Raw genomic sequence first — 13,813 nt, 5'->3', positions numbered from 1 at the left:
TTCTAGAAAACTGAAGATCACTAAATTTGGTAGCAGTAAAAACAGCATATTTACCTCTTTTACATTAGCATCGTCGAACAGCACCCATTTGCAACTCTTGGTGTGAAAGGCAAAGGCACAGTAATGTCGGCTTGTGTAGCAAATCATTCCCACAAGAAAAAGTTCACTATTTTTGGCATTTTCATCTGTAACCCTATAGAAGAGCTGTAAAAATATTAAATATTTTTAAAAGCATGTAACACACTTACACTTGATTTCTAGGTCAACTACTGGCACTCCACCAAGACGATTAGAATTAAATATCCTGTTGCATTATTCAGTTTTTCATTAATAACGATCTTTGCTCCTAATAGGTCTATTTTAACTTTTTTTTTTTTTTTTTTACATAGCTGTTAGGGCAAAATGGTAATTCTGGATTAATTCTACAAATTTCAAATTGAGTATGATATTCTTAAATTTTCAACTAGGAATTTATCTATATTCCTCTTCACACTTAGGTGTAAGGCCAACACTTCTGACAAGGCTTTTTACTCTCAGAAAAACTACATTAGGCAGCACATTATACAGAATGTTAGCCATAAATTTTGAAGTTAAATTGTGCTGATTTTGATTTTTAAATACATATAATTACATACACATATGCATATATGCATATATTTGTATTTACATAAGATTTATATAAAATTAAATTCTAGAATAAAAAAATAGTTTTAGGTCAGATACCCCAGGAAGATAAAGTTGTGTTGCCAGATTCCGCATAACCTCTTCTGTCAGGTCAGAGTGCTCTGAATCCCAGACTAAACCAATTGTCACAATTTCAGGGCAATTCATAAGAACACGACGAATTTTTATTTTTTGACCACAGTTACTCTAGAGAAAGGGAAAAAAAAAAAGCGTGGTGACAAGGAAAACAAATATGTTAAAAGAAACCTCTAGGTTCCTTGTTGAGTTACTAGGCAAAACAAAAAAACAACTTATTCGAATTCTCAAATTGAATTATGATTTTTGTTTCTAACAATTTACAGGTAAAAAATTCTTCATCATCACTTTTTTATGCTTTTAAAGTAAATAACATAAACACTGATGAAGGCTACAATTCTTCTTGTAGAATGTAAACTTCTACATCCAGTCATCACCCTAAAATAGAAGTTTCTGAACATATGCAAGTCACCATCATGATTTTGTTACTCATACCCAGGAAATTTAAGGTTATTTCTATACTTTCTTATTCCCTTCTTGATGATTCCCAGATTAATAATATTGATAAAGCATCATTTGAAGAAGAGAAGGACGAAGCAGAATAAGCTAATGGAGACTTTTTTTGGTTGATAAAAGTACAACATTATTCCAATTAAAGACAATTTTCTCAAGCTCTCAGTATATATGAACGAAAGGTGCTTCATTCAAACAATACACCCGTTCAGACTAATCAGAAGTACCTAGCTGTATATTTAACACAGCGTGAAAGTATAGGCCTAATAACTCAACTTTCTAAACAGCTACTTACACATCCAGTACAAAGTCTATCTGTAACTGCAGCAATAGAATTAAACTTAAAGGCAATCTTTCCCTAAGCTAGACTGCACTAAAGTGGCCAGAAGGAATCCGGCTTTTAGAGGAATACTTCAGCCTGATTTAACATCCTAAAGAGTTCTCCATTATATATTAACGAAAGTCACGGAACATCTTTGTTTACTTACAGGACACTTTCTGTAGTCATCAGCAGTATTTGCTGCCTGCAGCAATTCTGCAAACATTTCTGGCTTGAGACGCTCATGCCTCTCCATCATTCTTTCTACTTCATTACTGTAAAAAAAAAAAATAAAAAAATATATATATATACATATATAAGAAAGGAGTTCCACAGTTATTTTCCATTTAAGAATAAACAGATTTCTGCCAAGTCTCAACTGATCTTTTGCATAACAGGAAAAGATTCATAGGTAAAACAGTAGCAATGTATACTTTTTGTCAAACTCTCCCTACATCTTGTTTTTGAAATCCAAATGTTACTTTGGGACACTATCTCAAAAGAATTCACTTTTAACTTACAGCATTTTTCTGGCATATTACTGGGAGTGTATTAGACAAATTAGACAAATACAAGAATAAAACCCCTTACCACAGGGCCGTTGTAGAAATATAACGCACAAATTCCGTAAAAGGCAATGGGTCTGATGATGCTCCACAACTGCGGCATACACACTACAAAAATAAAAATCCTTTTGTTTTTACTTACTCATGACAGCAGAAACAAAGTATTTGTTAAAGCAAACAAGTATTACTCTGACCTGTTCATACAGTGTCATAGCAAACTTCTGATGAGAAATACAGGATTTTGAAGTGCACATATCTGTGTCACTGTTTGGCACTAGGTGAAAATGAATCCTCTCAAGGATATTTTCCTAAAAAGAAACAACAAAAACAAACTGATGAAGTCAGAATATATAAGCAATATTCCAGTTCAATACTCCAGCAACTACTACTCCTCTTGGTTCCAAACAGGCAACCTACAAGTTTAACATGTACTTAATTCCATCCCTATTCACACTGAAGGATCCAAAAACTTCTGGGAATAATTGAGAGTTCCTTATCCTCACTCACCCCTTGTAGTATTTCACACACCCCTCTGTCTGAGGCACAGAGTTAGGAAAGAAAGTATGTAGCAAATGCAAGATTACTCCATCTCACATTACTACTTACTGTGGGTGTCTCCATAAATTGACATAAACAAGATCAGCAGTATTATGCTACTTGTATCCTACCTGTGAGTCTAAATTTACCAAAACAATAAGCCAGGTTGGCATCCTTTCTATAAAGCTAACATAATCCTACTTGGCTATTGTAAAGAATACTCACAAAACATTCTGCTGCATCATCCATGAATCCAAGCTGGAAACGTTGTTCATCTTTAAAACTTTCCGCCAGGGCATGTCTCATATTATCCGATGGGAGTGCTTTTTCTCGACTGTGTTGAAATTGTGAAAATATTGCCTAGGAAGAAATATGATTACTCAGCTTAATTAGCCACTTAACTATGCACTGCAGTTCTATTCAAACAGATCAGTTCTTAAGCAGCATGCCTAAACAGCAAATATAAAAAACATAAATACATTAAAATTTACAAATGACTACTTTCCCTTAAAGTTACTCAAGTTCCATGTTCTCATCATTACTTGTTCAATTATAAAAAGTTAAGCTACCAAACGGAACTCTGATTCAGTAGGAAGAAAACACAAAGCATATAAAAATGCAAAAAGCAAGCCCTTCCGCTCCCAAAAGCATCACAAAACTTTGGTCTGTAATTATGCAGCTTTTTAAATTTTGCCACTGGAATAGTGGTTCACGCTTAAGTATCTCATCTTTATAGATGGAATGTATTTCTTAGGGGCACAATATAATTTTAGTTTAACATATATCACTTATTAAATAACACATTTACATTACTACTTCAGACAGGATCGTATCTTTATTAAAATGATGGATATGCAAAAAAAACTCCCATTACACAGAATGCTGAAAATCCTTGCTATTAAATCAGCTATCTACTCAACCAGTGTATATGGTAAGACAAGAAAATGGGTCAATATTTGTAGTTCAAAAACATGAAAATAAACTGCATTTGATTTTTTCTTCGTTTCCCAGAAGAGACAGTTGGCTATTACTTTTCTTTTGGGCAGATATGCACGTAAGTGACCTCATTATTTAGCAAGTAAGGAAGGTTGATTTTAAAAGAACTGGAAGTTAAAAGCCACTAAGTGGATGAGAAAACATTTGCAGACATTTAAGGGTGTATTCCACTCTCAAAAATTCTCTGAAGTCAAACTTCTGAGAAAAAAAGAAGAGAAACAAAGCACATTGGGAGAAGTCACGTAAAATATAAATAAGGATATTCATTCTTCACATCGGCCTCCTAGGTTAAAACATAAATCTGTCGTACAGAAGGCAAAGAAGCAACAGACATACAAAGTTTCAGTGCTAATAAAGTAGCATTTTAAACATGATGCATTCCAGTATAAGTGCCTGTCAAATACTTAAAACTTCCTTCTCATGCCTAAAAACATTATAGCAGCCTCCATGTTCTAAAACCCACTCCAGCAGTCCCCAGGAAAAAAAAAAATATTATCATATTTAACACACAGAACACCAATATTTTTAAAAAAGAGTTGAACAGAGTAAAACAGAACTTACTGGCTTAGCTAGTAAACTTACTAGTTTACACCATAGGCTCAGAAAAAGCCATCAAACCATAGAATGGCACTTATACAGGGAGGAAGTGTCAAATTCCTTTTTGGAAAGGGTAAAAAAATACAACAGACAAAACACTTTCTTATTTTTGAATAAGAAGGGTTAAAATAGCCCCGAACCATTAAAAAAAACACAGACAGGTTGCCGAAATGCATCCTCATCCAGCACATACACCCCATGAATATAAAAATGCCCCAGGTTCAGAACGCAGAACAAACAGAATCACTCAGCCAGTATCTTTAATAAGCCAAGAAAGCAAAACCAGTAGTGCACATAATGACTGAGGACAGATACTTCCAAGTGAGTTAACCACAGTGGTGTTTCTGGTTCAATACCTAGGCTACTGGCCATACAGCTATAAAGAATGCAATTATGTCATTAAAACAATGACCAATTCAATTCTAACCAATTACAGAACGGGCAGCAATATGGCTTATCATTGTTGTTGGGAACTTATCAAAATAGAAAGACATGACAGTCAAAGCAATGCAAAATATTCAGGTTTTGAAAGCCATTTAGAAAAACGGCACAAGAAGATGCATTATGGGAGTAATCAAACCTTCAAGAGCAGATACTTGAAAGAATAAAGAAAATCACATGTCCTAAATTGCAGTAGCCTTACAGAGGAGCTAAAGCTAGGGTGTTGTTTTGGGAGGTAACAAAGTGATGCAAAACCTATTTCACTTTGTACTGGAGCCCCAGTAATTACAAAGAAAAAGGGTATTAAGGTACAGCAAATGGCAAGTTTAGCTTAGAAAAAAGCAGCTGGTCTTCACAAATTCACCATTGGCACATTCCAACTCATTACTTATGTTCATCCGCAACTTGACATTAAGTGGTATCTTCATGTTTATGAGCACCTTAAAACTGCTACAATATTTTTACTATGATTTTAGCAATGTGATTACATTGTAGTATACATACATTCCAGAAATTGCCACCATTCAATCCCTCTGAGTTTCTGAAAGGTAGTTCCAATGCATCATTGAACAAGACAATATATGACCAGCACTTAATGTGTAATATGGGTCAAATCAAAAGGGATAGGACACAAATCTTACTGTAGATTATCACATCAGATGTTCTTGCACACACAACACTAAAAGACTATATCTAAAGATTTTATCTAAAAAGAGAGGTGTGCTGAGTTATGGTTTGGACTTCATGTAGTAATAAGACCAAATGTCCAGCACACAGAAGAACATATAATATGCACGAAAACCCTGGTAAAACAGAAAGCCCCATTAAGTTCTGTGGAGTTAAAAGCTTGTAAAAAGGTTGGGAAAAAGCCTCAGGAAGCTGGTCTGAATATGGGTAGTTGCATCTAAACCTACTTCATCTTGTTTGCTTTTTTAAAATGAAACATTTTAAACAAAGAAGTAAAACGACACTTCTAGGAAAGCTATATTTGGGAAAAGAGAGATCAGTGGAGAGATCAGCTGTGCTATATCACAATCATGATAAACACTAAAATGGTTTGAAAAAAAAAATACACAGAATACATAGATTATACACCTCCTGAAAGACTAAATGTCACTGCAAATACTTCTTGCCTCAAAATGTTTATTCAGGACCAAAGTTTGGTCTGTAAAACGCCCTGTGAATAAACTCTAACTGGAAACACCTGACAAATACTTGGCTTATCCCTGCCTACAATTTAGTATAGCCAAAAACCACTTCCTTGATTAATTTCATTTTTAAATAGTGTTGACCCTTTCAGCTCTCTCCATACAAGTGATTCTTGGTTCTGTATATAACTATACAGAAACCCAAACCATCTTTTTTGTCAGTAAAAGTACAAAGTACATATTACTAAAAGAACGAGCAAACAAACTCCTATGCATTTTTCATTGGGAATTTTATCCCAATGGAACATGAGATACAATGTTTACAGTTCTTCCCTGGTAACTGAAGGCAGCCAAATACCATTGCAGCAGAAATAGCAAGAACCTAACAGAACTCATTTGTTTCTGGACTTCAGATGACTTACAAAACTGAAGTACAAGTTTTGTGTGCTGGTTAAGACTTGCAGATCTGACATACTTTTACAATTCTAAAATGTTACCAGCATTCTTTAAAGTTCTAGTACCTCTGCCTACCTTTCACTACCTACAAGCTAAACAATTAAGTCCTGTACAGTTACCATCAACTACTCAGTAGAAAAAAATCCTGAGACGTTATCAGTCAATGTTATTGTATTCAAACACTGAATTAAAGAACAAAAGCATTTGTACGTAGACAGAAAAATAACAGATCTCTACAAGGTTTGCTAGAAATTTTCAATTAGGTTATACTGTCTTAAAACAGACAATAGTTGTATGCTTAATCAGACTGCAAATTTGTGTACTGTAATATTTCTCCTATAATATAAAATATGTTACAAACATTTGTTACAAATGTCCTTAAAAGGACATACAAGTATGATTCAATCACAAAAACGAGACATTCTTATTAGACATAAAAACGATAAGGACATTAAATTATCATCTCAGTAGAATTGTCTCCCTCATTTAAGACGTATAGGGAGAAATGCATAATGCTTTGTTCTAAAATTTTTATTCATCATTTACCTTTAAAGCACAAAATATGCACGCATCTCCCTGGCACACGTGTCCAGTTAAACCTCTCAAACTTCGTCGAAATATGTCAAGTTGCCATAAAACCTATAAAAGATGCACAGAAAATAAGTAACTCATTTTGAAAGCTCTACATCTAATACAATAACATGCACTAGATTTCCTTTTTTTCCTCCTGATTTTACATAACATTTACAACATGAGCACCAAGACTGATAAATTATGATCCTTTTCCATTAGCTTAGTAAATTGTGGAGGGTTTGCATTCACAACTCTTGTATAAAATGTAGATCTCATTTTTAAACTTTTGAAACAACTGCAATATACTTGGTGTTGGAAATGCTCTTTAGGAAACGAGAAGTAAGCTTAATTGTGTACAGAGATTGCAGTAGTGTATCTTATGGCTTTACATAAGAGGAAGAAAGCTATGGGGTCTCATTTTTCCTCTCTCCCTCTTCTGTGATTTCTTTCTTCTTAAACAAAAGAGATGAATACACAGAAACTGAATTGCTAGGTAAAATGTGAACAGCATTTCATTTTGCTCTCTTACTAAAACTATCGCTGAAATACATTTGTTTCTCCACAGATCAAGATAATCCACTGGTGCTTTATCAGTTGCAAGTTTCTACCTTTTATTTGTGTAGCTACTGTATACAAAGGTAATGTCAATTTAGTCACACTATACTGCTTTCAGTATCTAGTGTCTTAGTTGCACAATCACTGCAGTAGTTCACAAAGTTGCCATAAAAAAATAAATGCATAAAAATGAGTTCTTGAGAGACACTGTAACACAACAGTTACAAATCCAGAAGAAAAATATCTATCTATAAATATAAATGCTAAAATGAATTAGGATATTTTTGAAAAGGAATGTTAGAACCTCAGTTCTGAAGGTTGAACAAAGGAGAGGAAAGAAAGGAACACATTCCTCCTTTTAAAAGGGCAGTCACCAATCATCACCCACCATGTGATAAACAGCAGTATGATGTAAAATACTAGGACTGTCTGAAAGCATAACTAAAAATGACTTAGGGTTTAATTTCAGGGCACCCTAGGGGAAACTACCAAAACTAAAGAAGAATATAGGTCATGCTGTTCTCATTAAATCCAATGCAGCAAACTCATTCTACAGAGCCTATTGTACGTTTTTGTTTTAAACCTATTTAGATACCATATTTGTATGGCATGTGCATATCTCACCTCCTGTGTTCATATCCAGACCATTTTTAAGATTTATTTTTGTTGTTGGATGTTTTTTTCGCCTTTTTTTTTTTTTTTTTTTTTAAGGGAAGTCTATGTATCTATTAAGGCCTCTGCCAGTTTGGCAAATAATTCTGTACAATTTGCAAACAACCAGGGCCAAAATCTAAGCATTACAACAAAATATACTCTTATACCCTCTATTTGCACATCTTTAAAAAAAACTTTTATTTTTTTGATTTAAAAAGTCCTAAAACTAAACTACTGCTAGTATTCTAACTTGAAGAAAAACTGGAAAGGAAAGCACTGTTTTGTCACAGAATTAATTATATCCCCATATTCTCTGTCACAAATAGGCTTGTAAAAGACCAACTTTTATAATGCTAATATCACTGTACTATTAAACTATACTTAAGATCTAAACAGGCAATGCTTTTTTCAATTATTCACAGAACAGTACATAGGCAATACTTGCAAGAATTTGACCTGTAATAGATATGCATATAGAGTAAAAAGATACTTAAGTCATATTTCTTTGGTATCAGTTGTATCTCCTGCTCTACTAATTCCATAAGGCTTTCCTAAAATTAGAACCAAAGCTTTCAACTGCATGTGCATCTTCTGATATGCCCCAGTAACACAATTTCATGTACTAATTCTGAGAAAACAGGATTTCAATAAAAATAGTACCCTATTCAACGCATGTAGTAGGACTGACTGCTGTACTTTTAAAAAAAATGTAAATTTGGTAGGTTATAAAAACACTACATTTAACAAATGTTGGTTTTAGAATTCAAACACTAAGTTTTAAAGTTATGAGTATTAAGCCGTCAAATATGAAAAGAAAGTTTTACTGTTATTCTTAATGTATGCAAACAATATAACATGCTGTCATTTTTGGCAGAATTACATATTTAACATTCACATTCAATTTCTTGAAATCAAATTCTAAATAAAATTATTTCCACCATTGTCTTTTTTCTGTGATAGCCACCTTTTACAGGAAAGTCAATTCCAGAAAGCCATAACATTCTGTCTCAATTAGCATCATTAAAATGTTTAATAAATTGAGAACTGAATTTAACACCACTGAAAAACATGGTGTATTTTTCTGTAGAATGCACATACTGCAATACAAGTAATAAAAACAGCATTTCCAAGAGAACCCTTTCCCTGCTATGATCATCTAAGCTGCAACAAAATGAGAACTACTTAATAAATCAAAAAATTTTCTTACCTGAACAGCACTATTTAGAAAGCAGCTGTTTTGTCCTGGTTCATTTAATAAACCTTTTGTCGGGGCCAGGGACAATATACTTCCAGGCTGATAAACTTTTCCAAGGTTACCCCCAGGTTTCCTTAAAAATTTCACCCATGCCATTATTTTCCAGAGTTTATAATTGCACTATTTACACTTAAATATTTAAGGATATGATGGGTGCAAGGCAAAGAAGAAGGTCCTAAGAGAATCGCTGTAAAGTTATGACATTCCATTCAACCCTGTGTAACAGTAACCACTGAGGGGTTTAAATCCTTATTCCAGGAGCAGCTGTCAGCAATCTATCAGGATCAGTCTGTCAGTTAAAATATAACCACACAAAAGTTTTCAAATGAAACTTTCAAAAAAAAAAAAAAAAAAACATATGTTATCCAGGTAAGGTTAAAATACATAAAAGTTAATAGAATAAAAGTTCTTATTAAGCAAGTTGCACAGTAATTGACTACTTCTTCCAGGGATATCAATGAAGTATTACTATAAATCATGAGTTGTGTTATATCATGAGTTTATACATATCACAGAAATGGAAAACTCTTGACAGGCGTTATACTCCTGTTTTCTGACTTGACAGGCATTATATTCCTCTTCGCTGACTTCCGTCCATCTTTTTACTTTTAACTGTGATCCACAAAATATATTCCAGTTTAGAAGACTCCATGTTTATCTCATCCTCTTTCAAGTGAATCTGAAATAGGAAAAAAAATAATTAAAACCGGATTTTTCAAAAACGTTAAAAATCTAAATAAATAAAGATGGCTGTAACAACTGCTTAATATACAGGCAGATGCAATAATCAGGGAAGAAGAAAATTTCCACCCCATAGTTTTCTCAAGACAGAAAAATTATTTTGTCTGTCATAATCAGTTATTTTCTAGTTTACTGTACACCTCCAGAGACCATGATAAAGTTTGGATTCTGCTAACAATATGTTGCACTGCTTGTAAAAAGAACACATGACATGTGTTATTCTAACTTTGAATCTCAAAGCCTAATTAAAAGATTACCAAGAAATAAATATTTTTATTCTACACTTGAAAACCTAAGATGATTTTGATTTCAGTATCCCAACAAATCACATGAACTTAAGCCTATGTTTTAAGATTCTGAAGATGTTACAGATGGACTCTCAGCTTTTAAAGTTTTGTACTACTTAGTAAACACTACAAAAATATGTCATCAATCTAGTTGCTTCTTAAAGCATCTAGAGAAACACAGCTAGAAGCAGAGCAAGAATGTTTCAATAGCAGTCCTAGACCAGTGACTGTCCCAATAACCAACTCCAAGATTCTACAGTTCCAACAATAAGTCTCTCCTTGCTGAAGGCATGTATTTCCAGTTAAATGACTCATCGGCCAGAACACCATCAAAGGCACATTTAAAGCCCATACAGTGATCCTCTCAGAACAATGGGTTATCCAATCAGTTTGGCATTATTACAACATCCGCAGACATACTTAAAGTAATAGCACAGAACAGAATAAACTTGAATGAACCAAAGCAATTATGACTACATATTTGGGAAAGGGGAAACAACAAAAAAAAAGGTGAAATATGGGCGTTCCACATCACAGACAATCTACCTTAAATTTTACAAGCATGTGAGATACTAAGGATGCGTCAGGATACACCAAAACTTGCAGCTTTATCACTATAATTTTTTTCCACTATGAAAGCTTTTTCAGAATGGTGAGCAATTAAAAAAAAAAAAAAAAAAAAAAACAGTAGCCCAACTACAACAGATAAGCTGGAAGATAATTTTACCCAGCTCAGAGCTACCACCAGCACATTCACATCAAGCAATTCTACTGCTCTCAAATATTGTATAGCTGGAACACCACAGAAACATACCACATGACTTTCAAACATAACTGCAGGAAGACTTGCACCCCTAAAGCCCCTTAGTAAAAAGAAACATTTATACTTGCTTGTATTGTTAAAAATCAATAACTGGAACATAACCAAAAGTCCCTTTTGCCCAGTGCATAATCAGATGTTTTCTGTTTGTTTACTGATGTTACTGCATCTCACCCGTAAGTAATTTGATCTAATAATACTGGAAATAGTAAGTGTGATTTGTGACAGCACTGAGCAAAGAATCTGAAATCTAACTGGAAACTGACCTTGACAGACTATCATGTGATTATTTTGTGTTCTTTATGTTCACTTCAATAAACCCAGAAAGGGAAAAAAAAAGAAAAAAGATGCAGTGGGTAACTGTAAACAAATATTAGTTTAAGATCTTATTAGAACCTTAAATTAAAGGGAGTATCAACTTCAAAATTTATTTCCACATGAAACCCAAAGTTAAAGCGCTCAATAGCATAACAACTAGTCTTCTGCAAAGGAGCAAACTCATAGAAAACAGGGGCAGAGGTGAAGGTAAGAAAGGGCAAAATGAAGCTTAATACAGAAGATTAAAGATTGTCTCAAGTCAGGTATGCAGAGGTGGTAACAGATTCACACAGTGCAAGTGAAAAATATTTTTAACAAATATTTTCATTAAAGTTTCACTACAGTATATAAATGGAAAATAAGGATGAATAAAGAGGAGCCAAGAAAAAAAACAAAGTATATCACTGATTATATATATATATATATGCCCCCACCCCACACACATATATAATACATATATATACACACATACTAGGAGCCAGTATCTTTTATCAGAAACACCTAGTAATAGAAAGCATCATTTTGATCAAAGTCTCCTGCTATCACGTGGAACTATAACTTCAAATCTATAAAAATAATCATCTAGATATAACTATGATTTTTAAAAAAAAATCAGAAAAATCTTACATATTCAACTGCTTCAACTGTTAAAATATTTTCTGCTGATTTCTGAATTAGTACTACTATATCTATGCTGAAAAACTGACATACTACATTTTTCTCACAGAGAAGCTTCTTGAGCCCCCATTTTCCTGGCAATACAGAGTTCTCAATTTCACTTTACATTATTTCCCATATGGAGAAGATTGTACAGTTTTCTCCACCTTCCTGCTGTTGCACCAGAAGACAAAGCTAAATGTAAGATGGACAATTTTTGGTAACCAGCAGTATCAAAACAGGTACACTGAAGAGAAAAAAAAATTGGAAAGAGTGGATCAGGAACAGCCTGGATGGCCTGCAGCAGCCACGAAGGAACTGAGCATTTGCACTCCACCGCATACCTGAAACATCCCTCACTGAGTTGCTACCTTTGACACATGGGTGCAACACGATCAATACGGGTCTAACCCAGAAGCACCAGACTTGCTGCCAGGGTCACCCAGCCTAAAGTGCCCTACTTAATACATCATACCTCACGTCTCCAGAGCTGCTCCAACAGTGGGACTCCACCACCACTGCTGATTCAGCTAGCCTGTCCTGCTGTCTGCATTTCTGTGTAAATAGCACTCAGCCTAGAGCAACTGAGTAATATGGGAAGGACTAGATGGAAAGTAAGGTAAGCTATACATTACTGCTAGAACACACAAGTTATATGCAAAAATGAATGATTCTAGTATCTAAATTACAGGTGAAAACAAGTCTTATGTATTCAACTATGAATGCATTAAGGAGGGGTCTGTGAAGTTGGACTACAGTTGGTTATTTAAAGAAAACCAAGAACAGACAAGAATTGCAGGATTCATCCTCAGGAAAAAAAAAAAAAAAAGAGTGAATGCTTGCTCCATTAGTAAGTTGTTTTCTCATCTGAAGAAAAGCCTAATGATATACCCAAAGTCACCTTAGGTTTGGGAAACATACATGTTTTTCTTTTTAAATGCAAAAGTGAGATAAGGTTCTGTTTCACCTATGTAATAGCTAAAACAGATAAAAAATGTAACATACTTAAAGAAATGTCAATTTCTCTGTCAATTTCATTTTCAGCCCTGGAACTCACTTATATGGAGTGATAAGGGCAGAAGAGCTTCCATCAATGTCTGTTTCTTAGCATATTTCAAAAACAATTTCACCATGCTTCTGAAAAAGAGATTTATGCGTCAATATGGAACAGGGGCAAAGGAACACAACTCTGAATTTAAACTACTCTATACTTTAACTGATAAGAAATACACACATTGTTTGGAAACAAAGTTATTTCAGAACAATTCAGATAAGAAGCGTTCATTCACCAATACTTTCAGGAAACTCATTTTGTTTTACATTTCAGGAGTCACAGAATTTCTAGGTTGGAAGAGACTTCAAACAGTGTATGCACTGAGTGAGCATTTAGGTGTTGGGATGGGTTTCAGAAAAGTTGTGATTCACTGCAGGAATTTCATAAAAATAGTTCTCTGCTAGCTCTCTGTTAATATCGTATCACATTAAGATGCTTCCTGTTTAATTTCACATCCACAGAGCTGTAAATACAAAGTATTTCACCTATCACACCAGGTAAGTGCACACAAACCTATTTATTTATCATAAAATGATATGTTGCAGAATATATTCATTGCATGGTTTTCATATGCAGGCCAGATATCCATTTAACAGAGCACTGTGGTATTACAGTCATATGGCCTCT

The 13,813-nt window shown here is 34.1% G+C and overlaps 1 protein-coding gene across 5 annotated transcripts in view; it reads right to left on the bottom strand.

The window, feature by feature from the left end:
• USP53 (ubiquitin specific peptidase 53) overlaps positions 1–13,813 on the bottom strand; it is a 38,884-nt gene that overhangs the window by 19,562 nt on the left and 5,509 nt on the right. For 3 of the 5 annotated variants that reach the window (XM_084518764.1, XM_084518765.1, XM_084518768.1), the window contains exons 2-9: positions 9,262–9,988; positions 6,819–6,911; positions 2,860–2,994; positions 2,292–2,405; positions 2,123–2,205; positions 1,701–1,806; positions 724–870; positions 55–204 (exon numbers count right to left, since the gene is read on the bottom strand). In XM_084518764.1, the coding sequence (XP_084374890.1) occupies positions 55–204; positions 724–870; positions 1,701–1,806; positions 2,123–2,205; positions 2,292–2,405; positions 2,860–2,994; positions 6,819–6,911; positions 9,262–9,405 (972 nt within the window). In that variant the 5' untranslated portion in view covers positions 9,406–9,988. Of the gene's footprint in view, positions 1–54; positions 205–723; positions 871–1,700; positions 1,807–2,122; positions 2,206–2,291; positions 2,406–2,859; positions 2,995–6,818; positions 6,912–9,261; positions 9,989–13,137; positions 13,162–13,189; positions 13,276–13,813 lie in introns of those variants that run through there. The other 2 variants (XM_084518766.1, XM_084518767.1) reach the window with 2 other exon arrangements.

The sequence above is a fragment of the Aythya ferina genome (genome assembly GCF_964211825.1).
Source record: "Aythya ferina genome assembly, chromosome: 4".
Lineage (NCBI taxonomy): Eukaryota > Metazoa > Chordata > Aves > Anseriformes > Anatidae > Aythya > Aythya ferina.
This window is presented reverse-complemented; position numbering and strand designations above follow the sequence as displayed.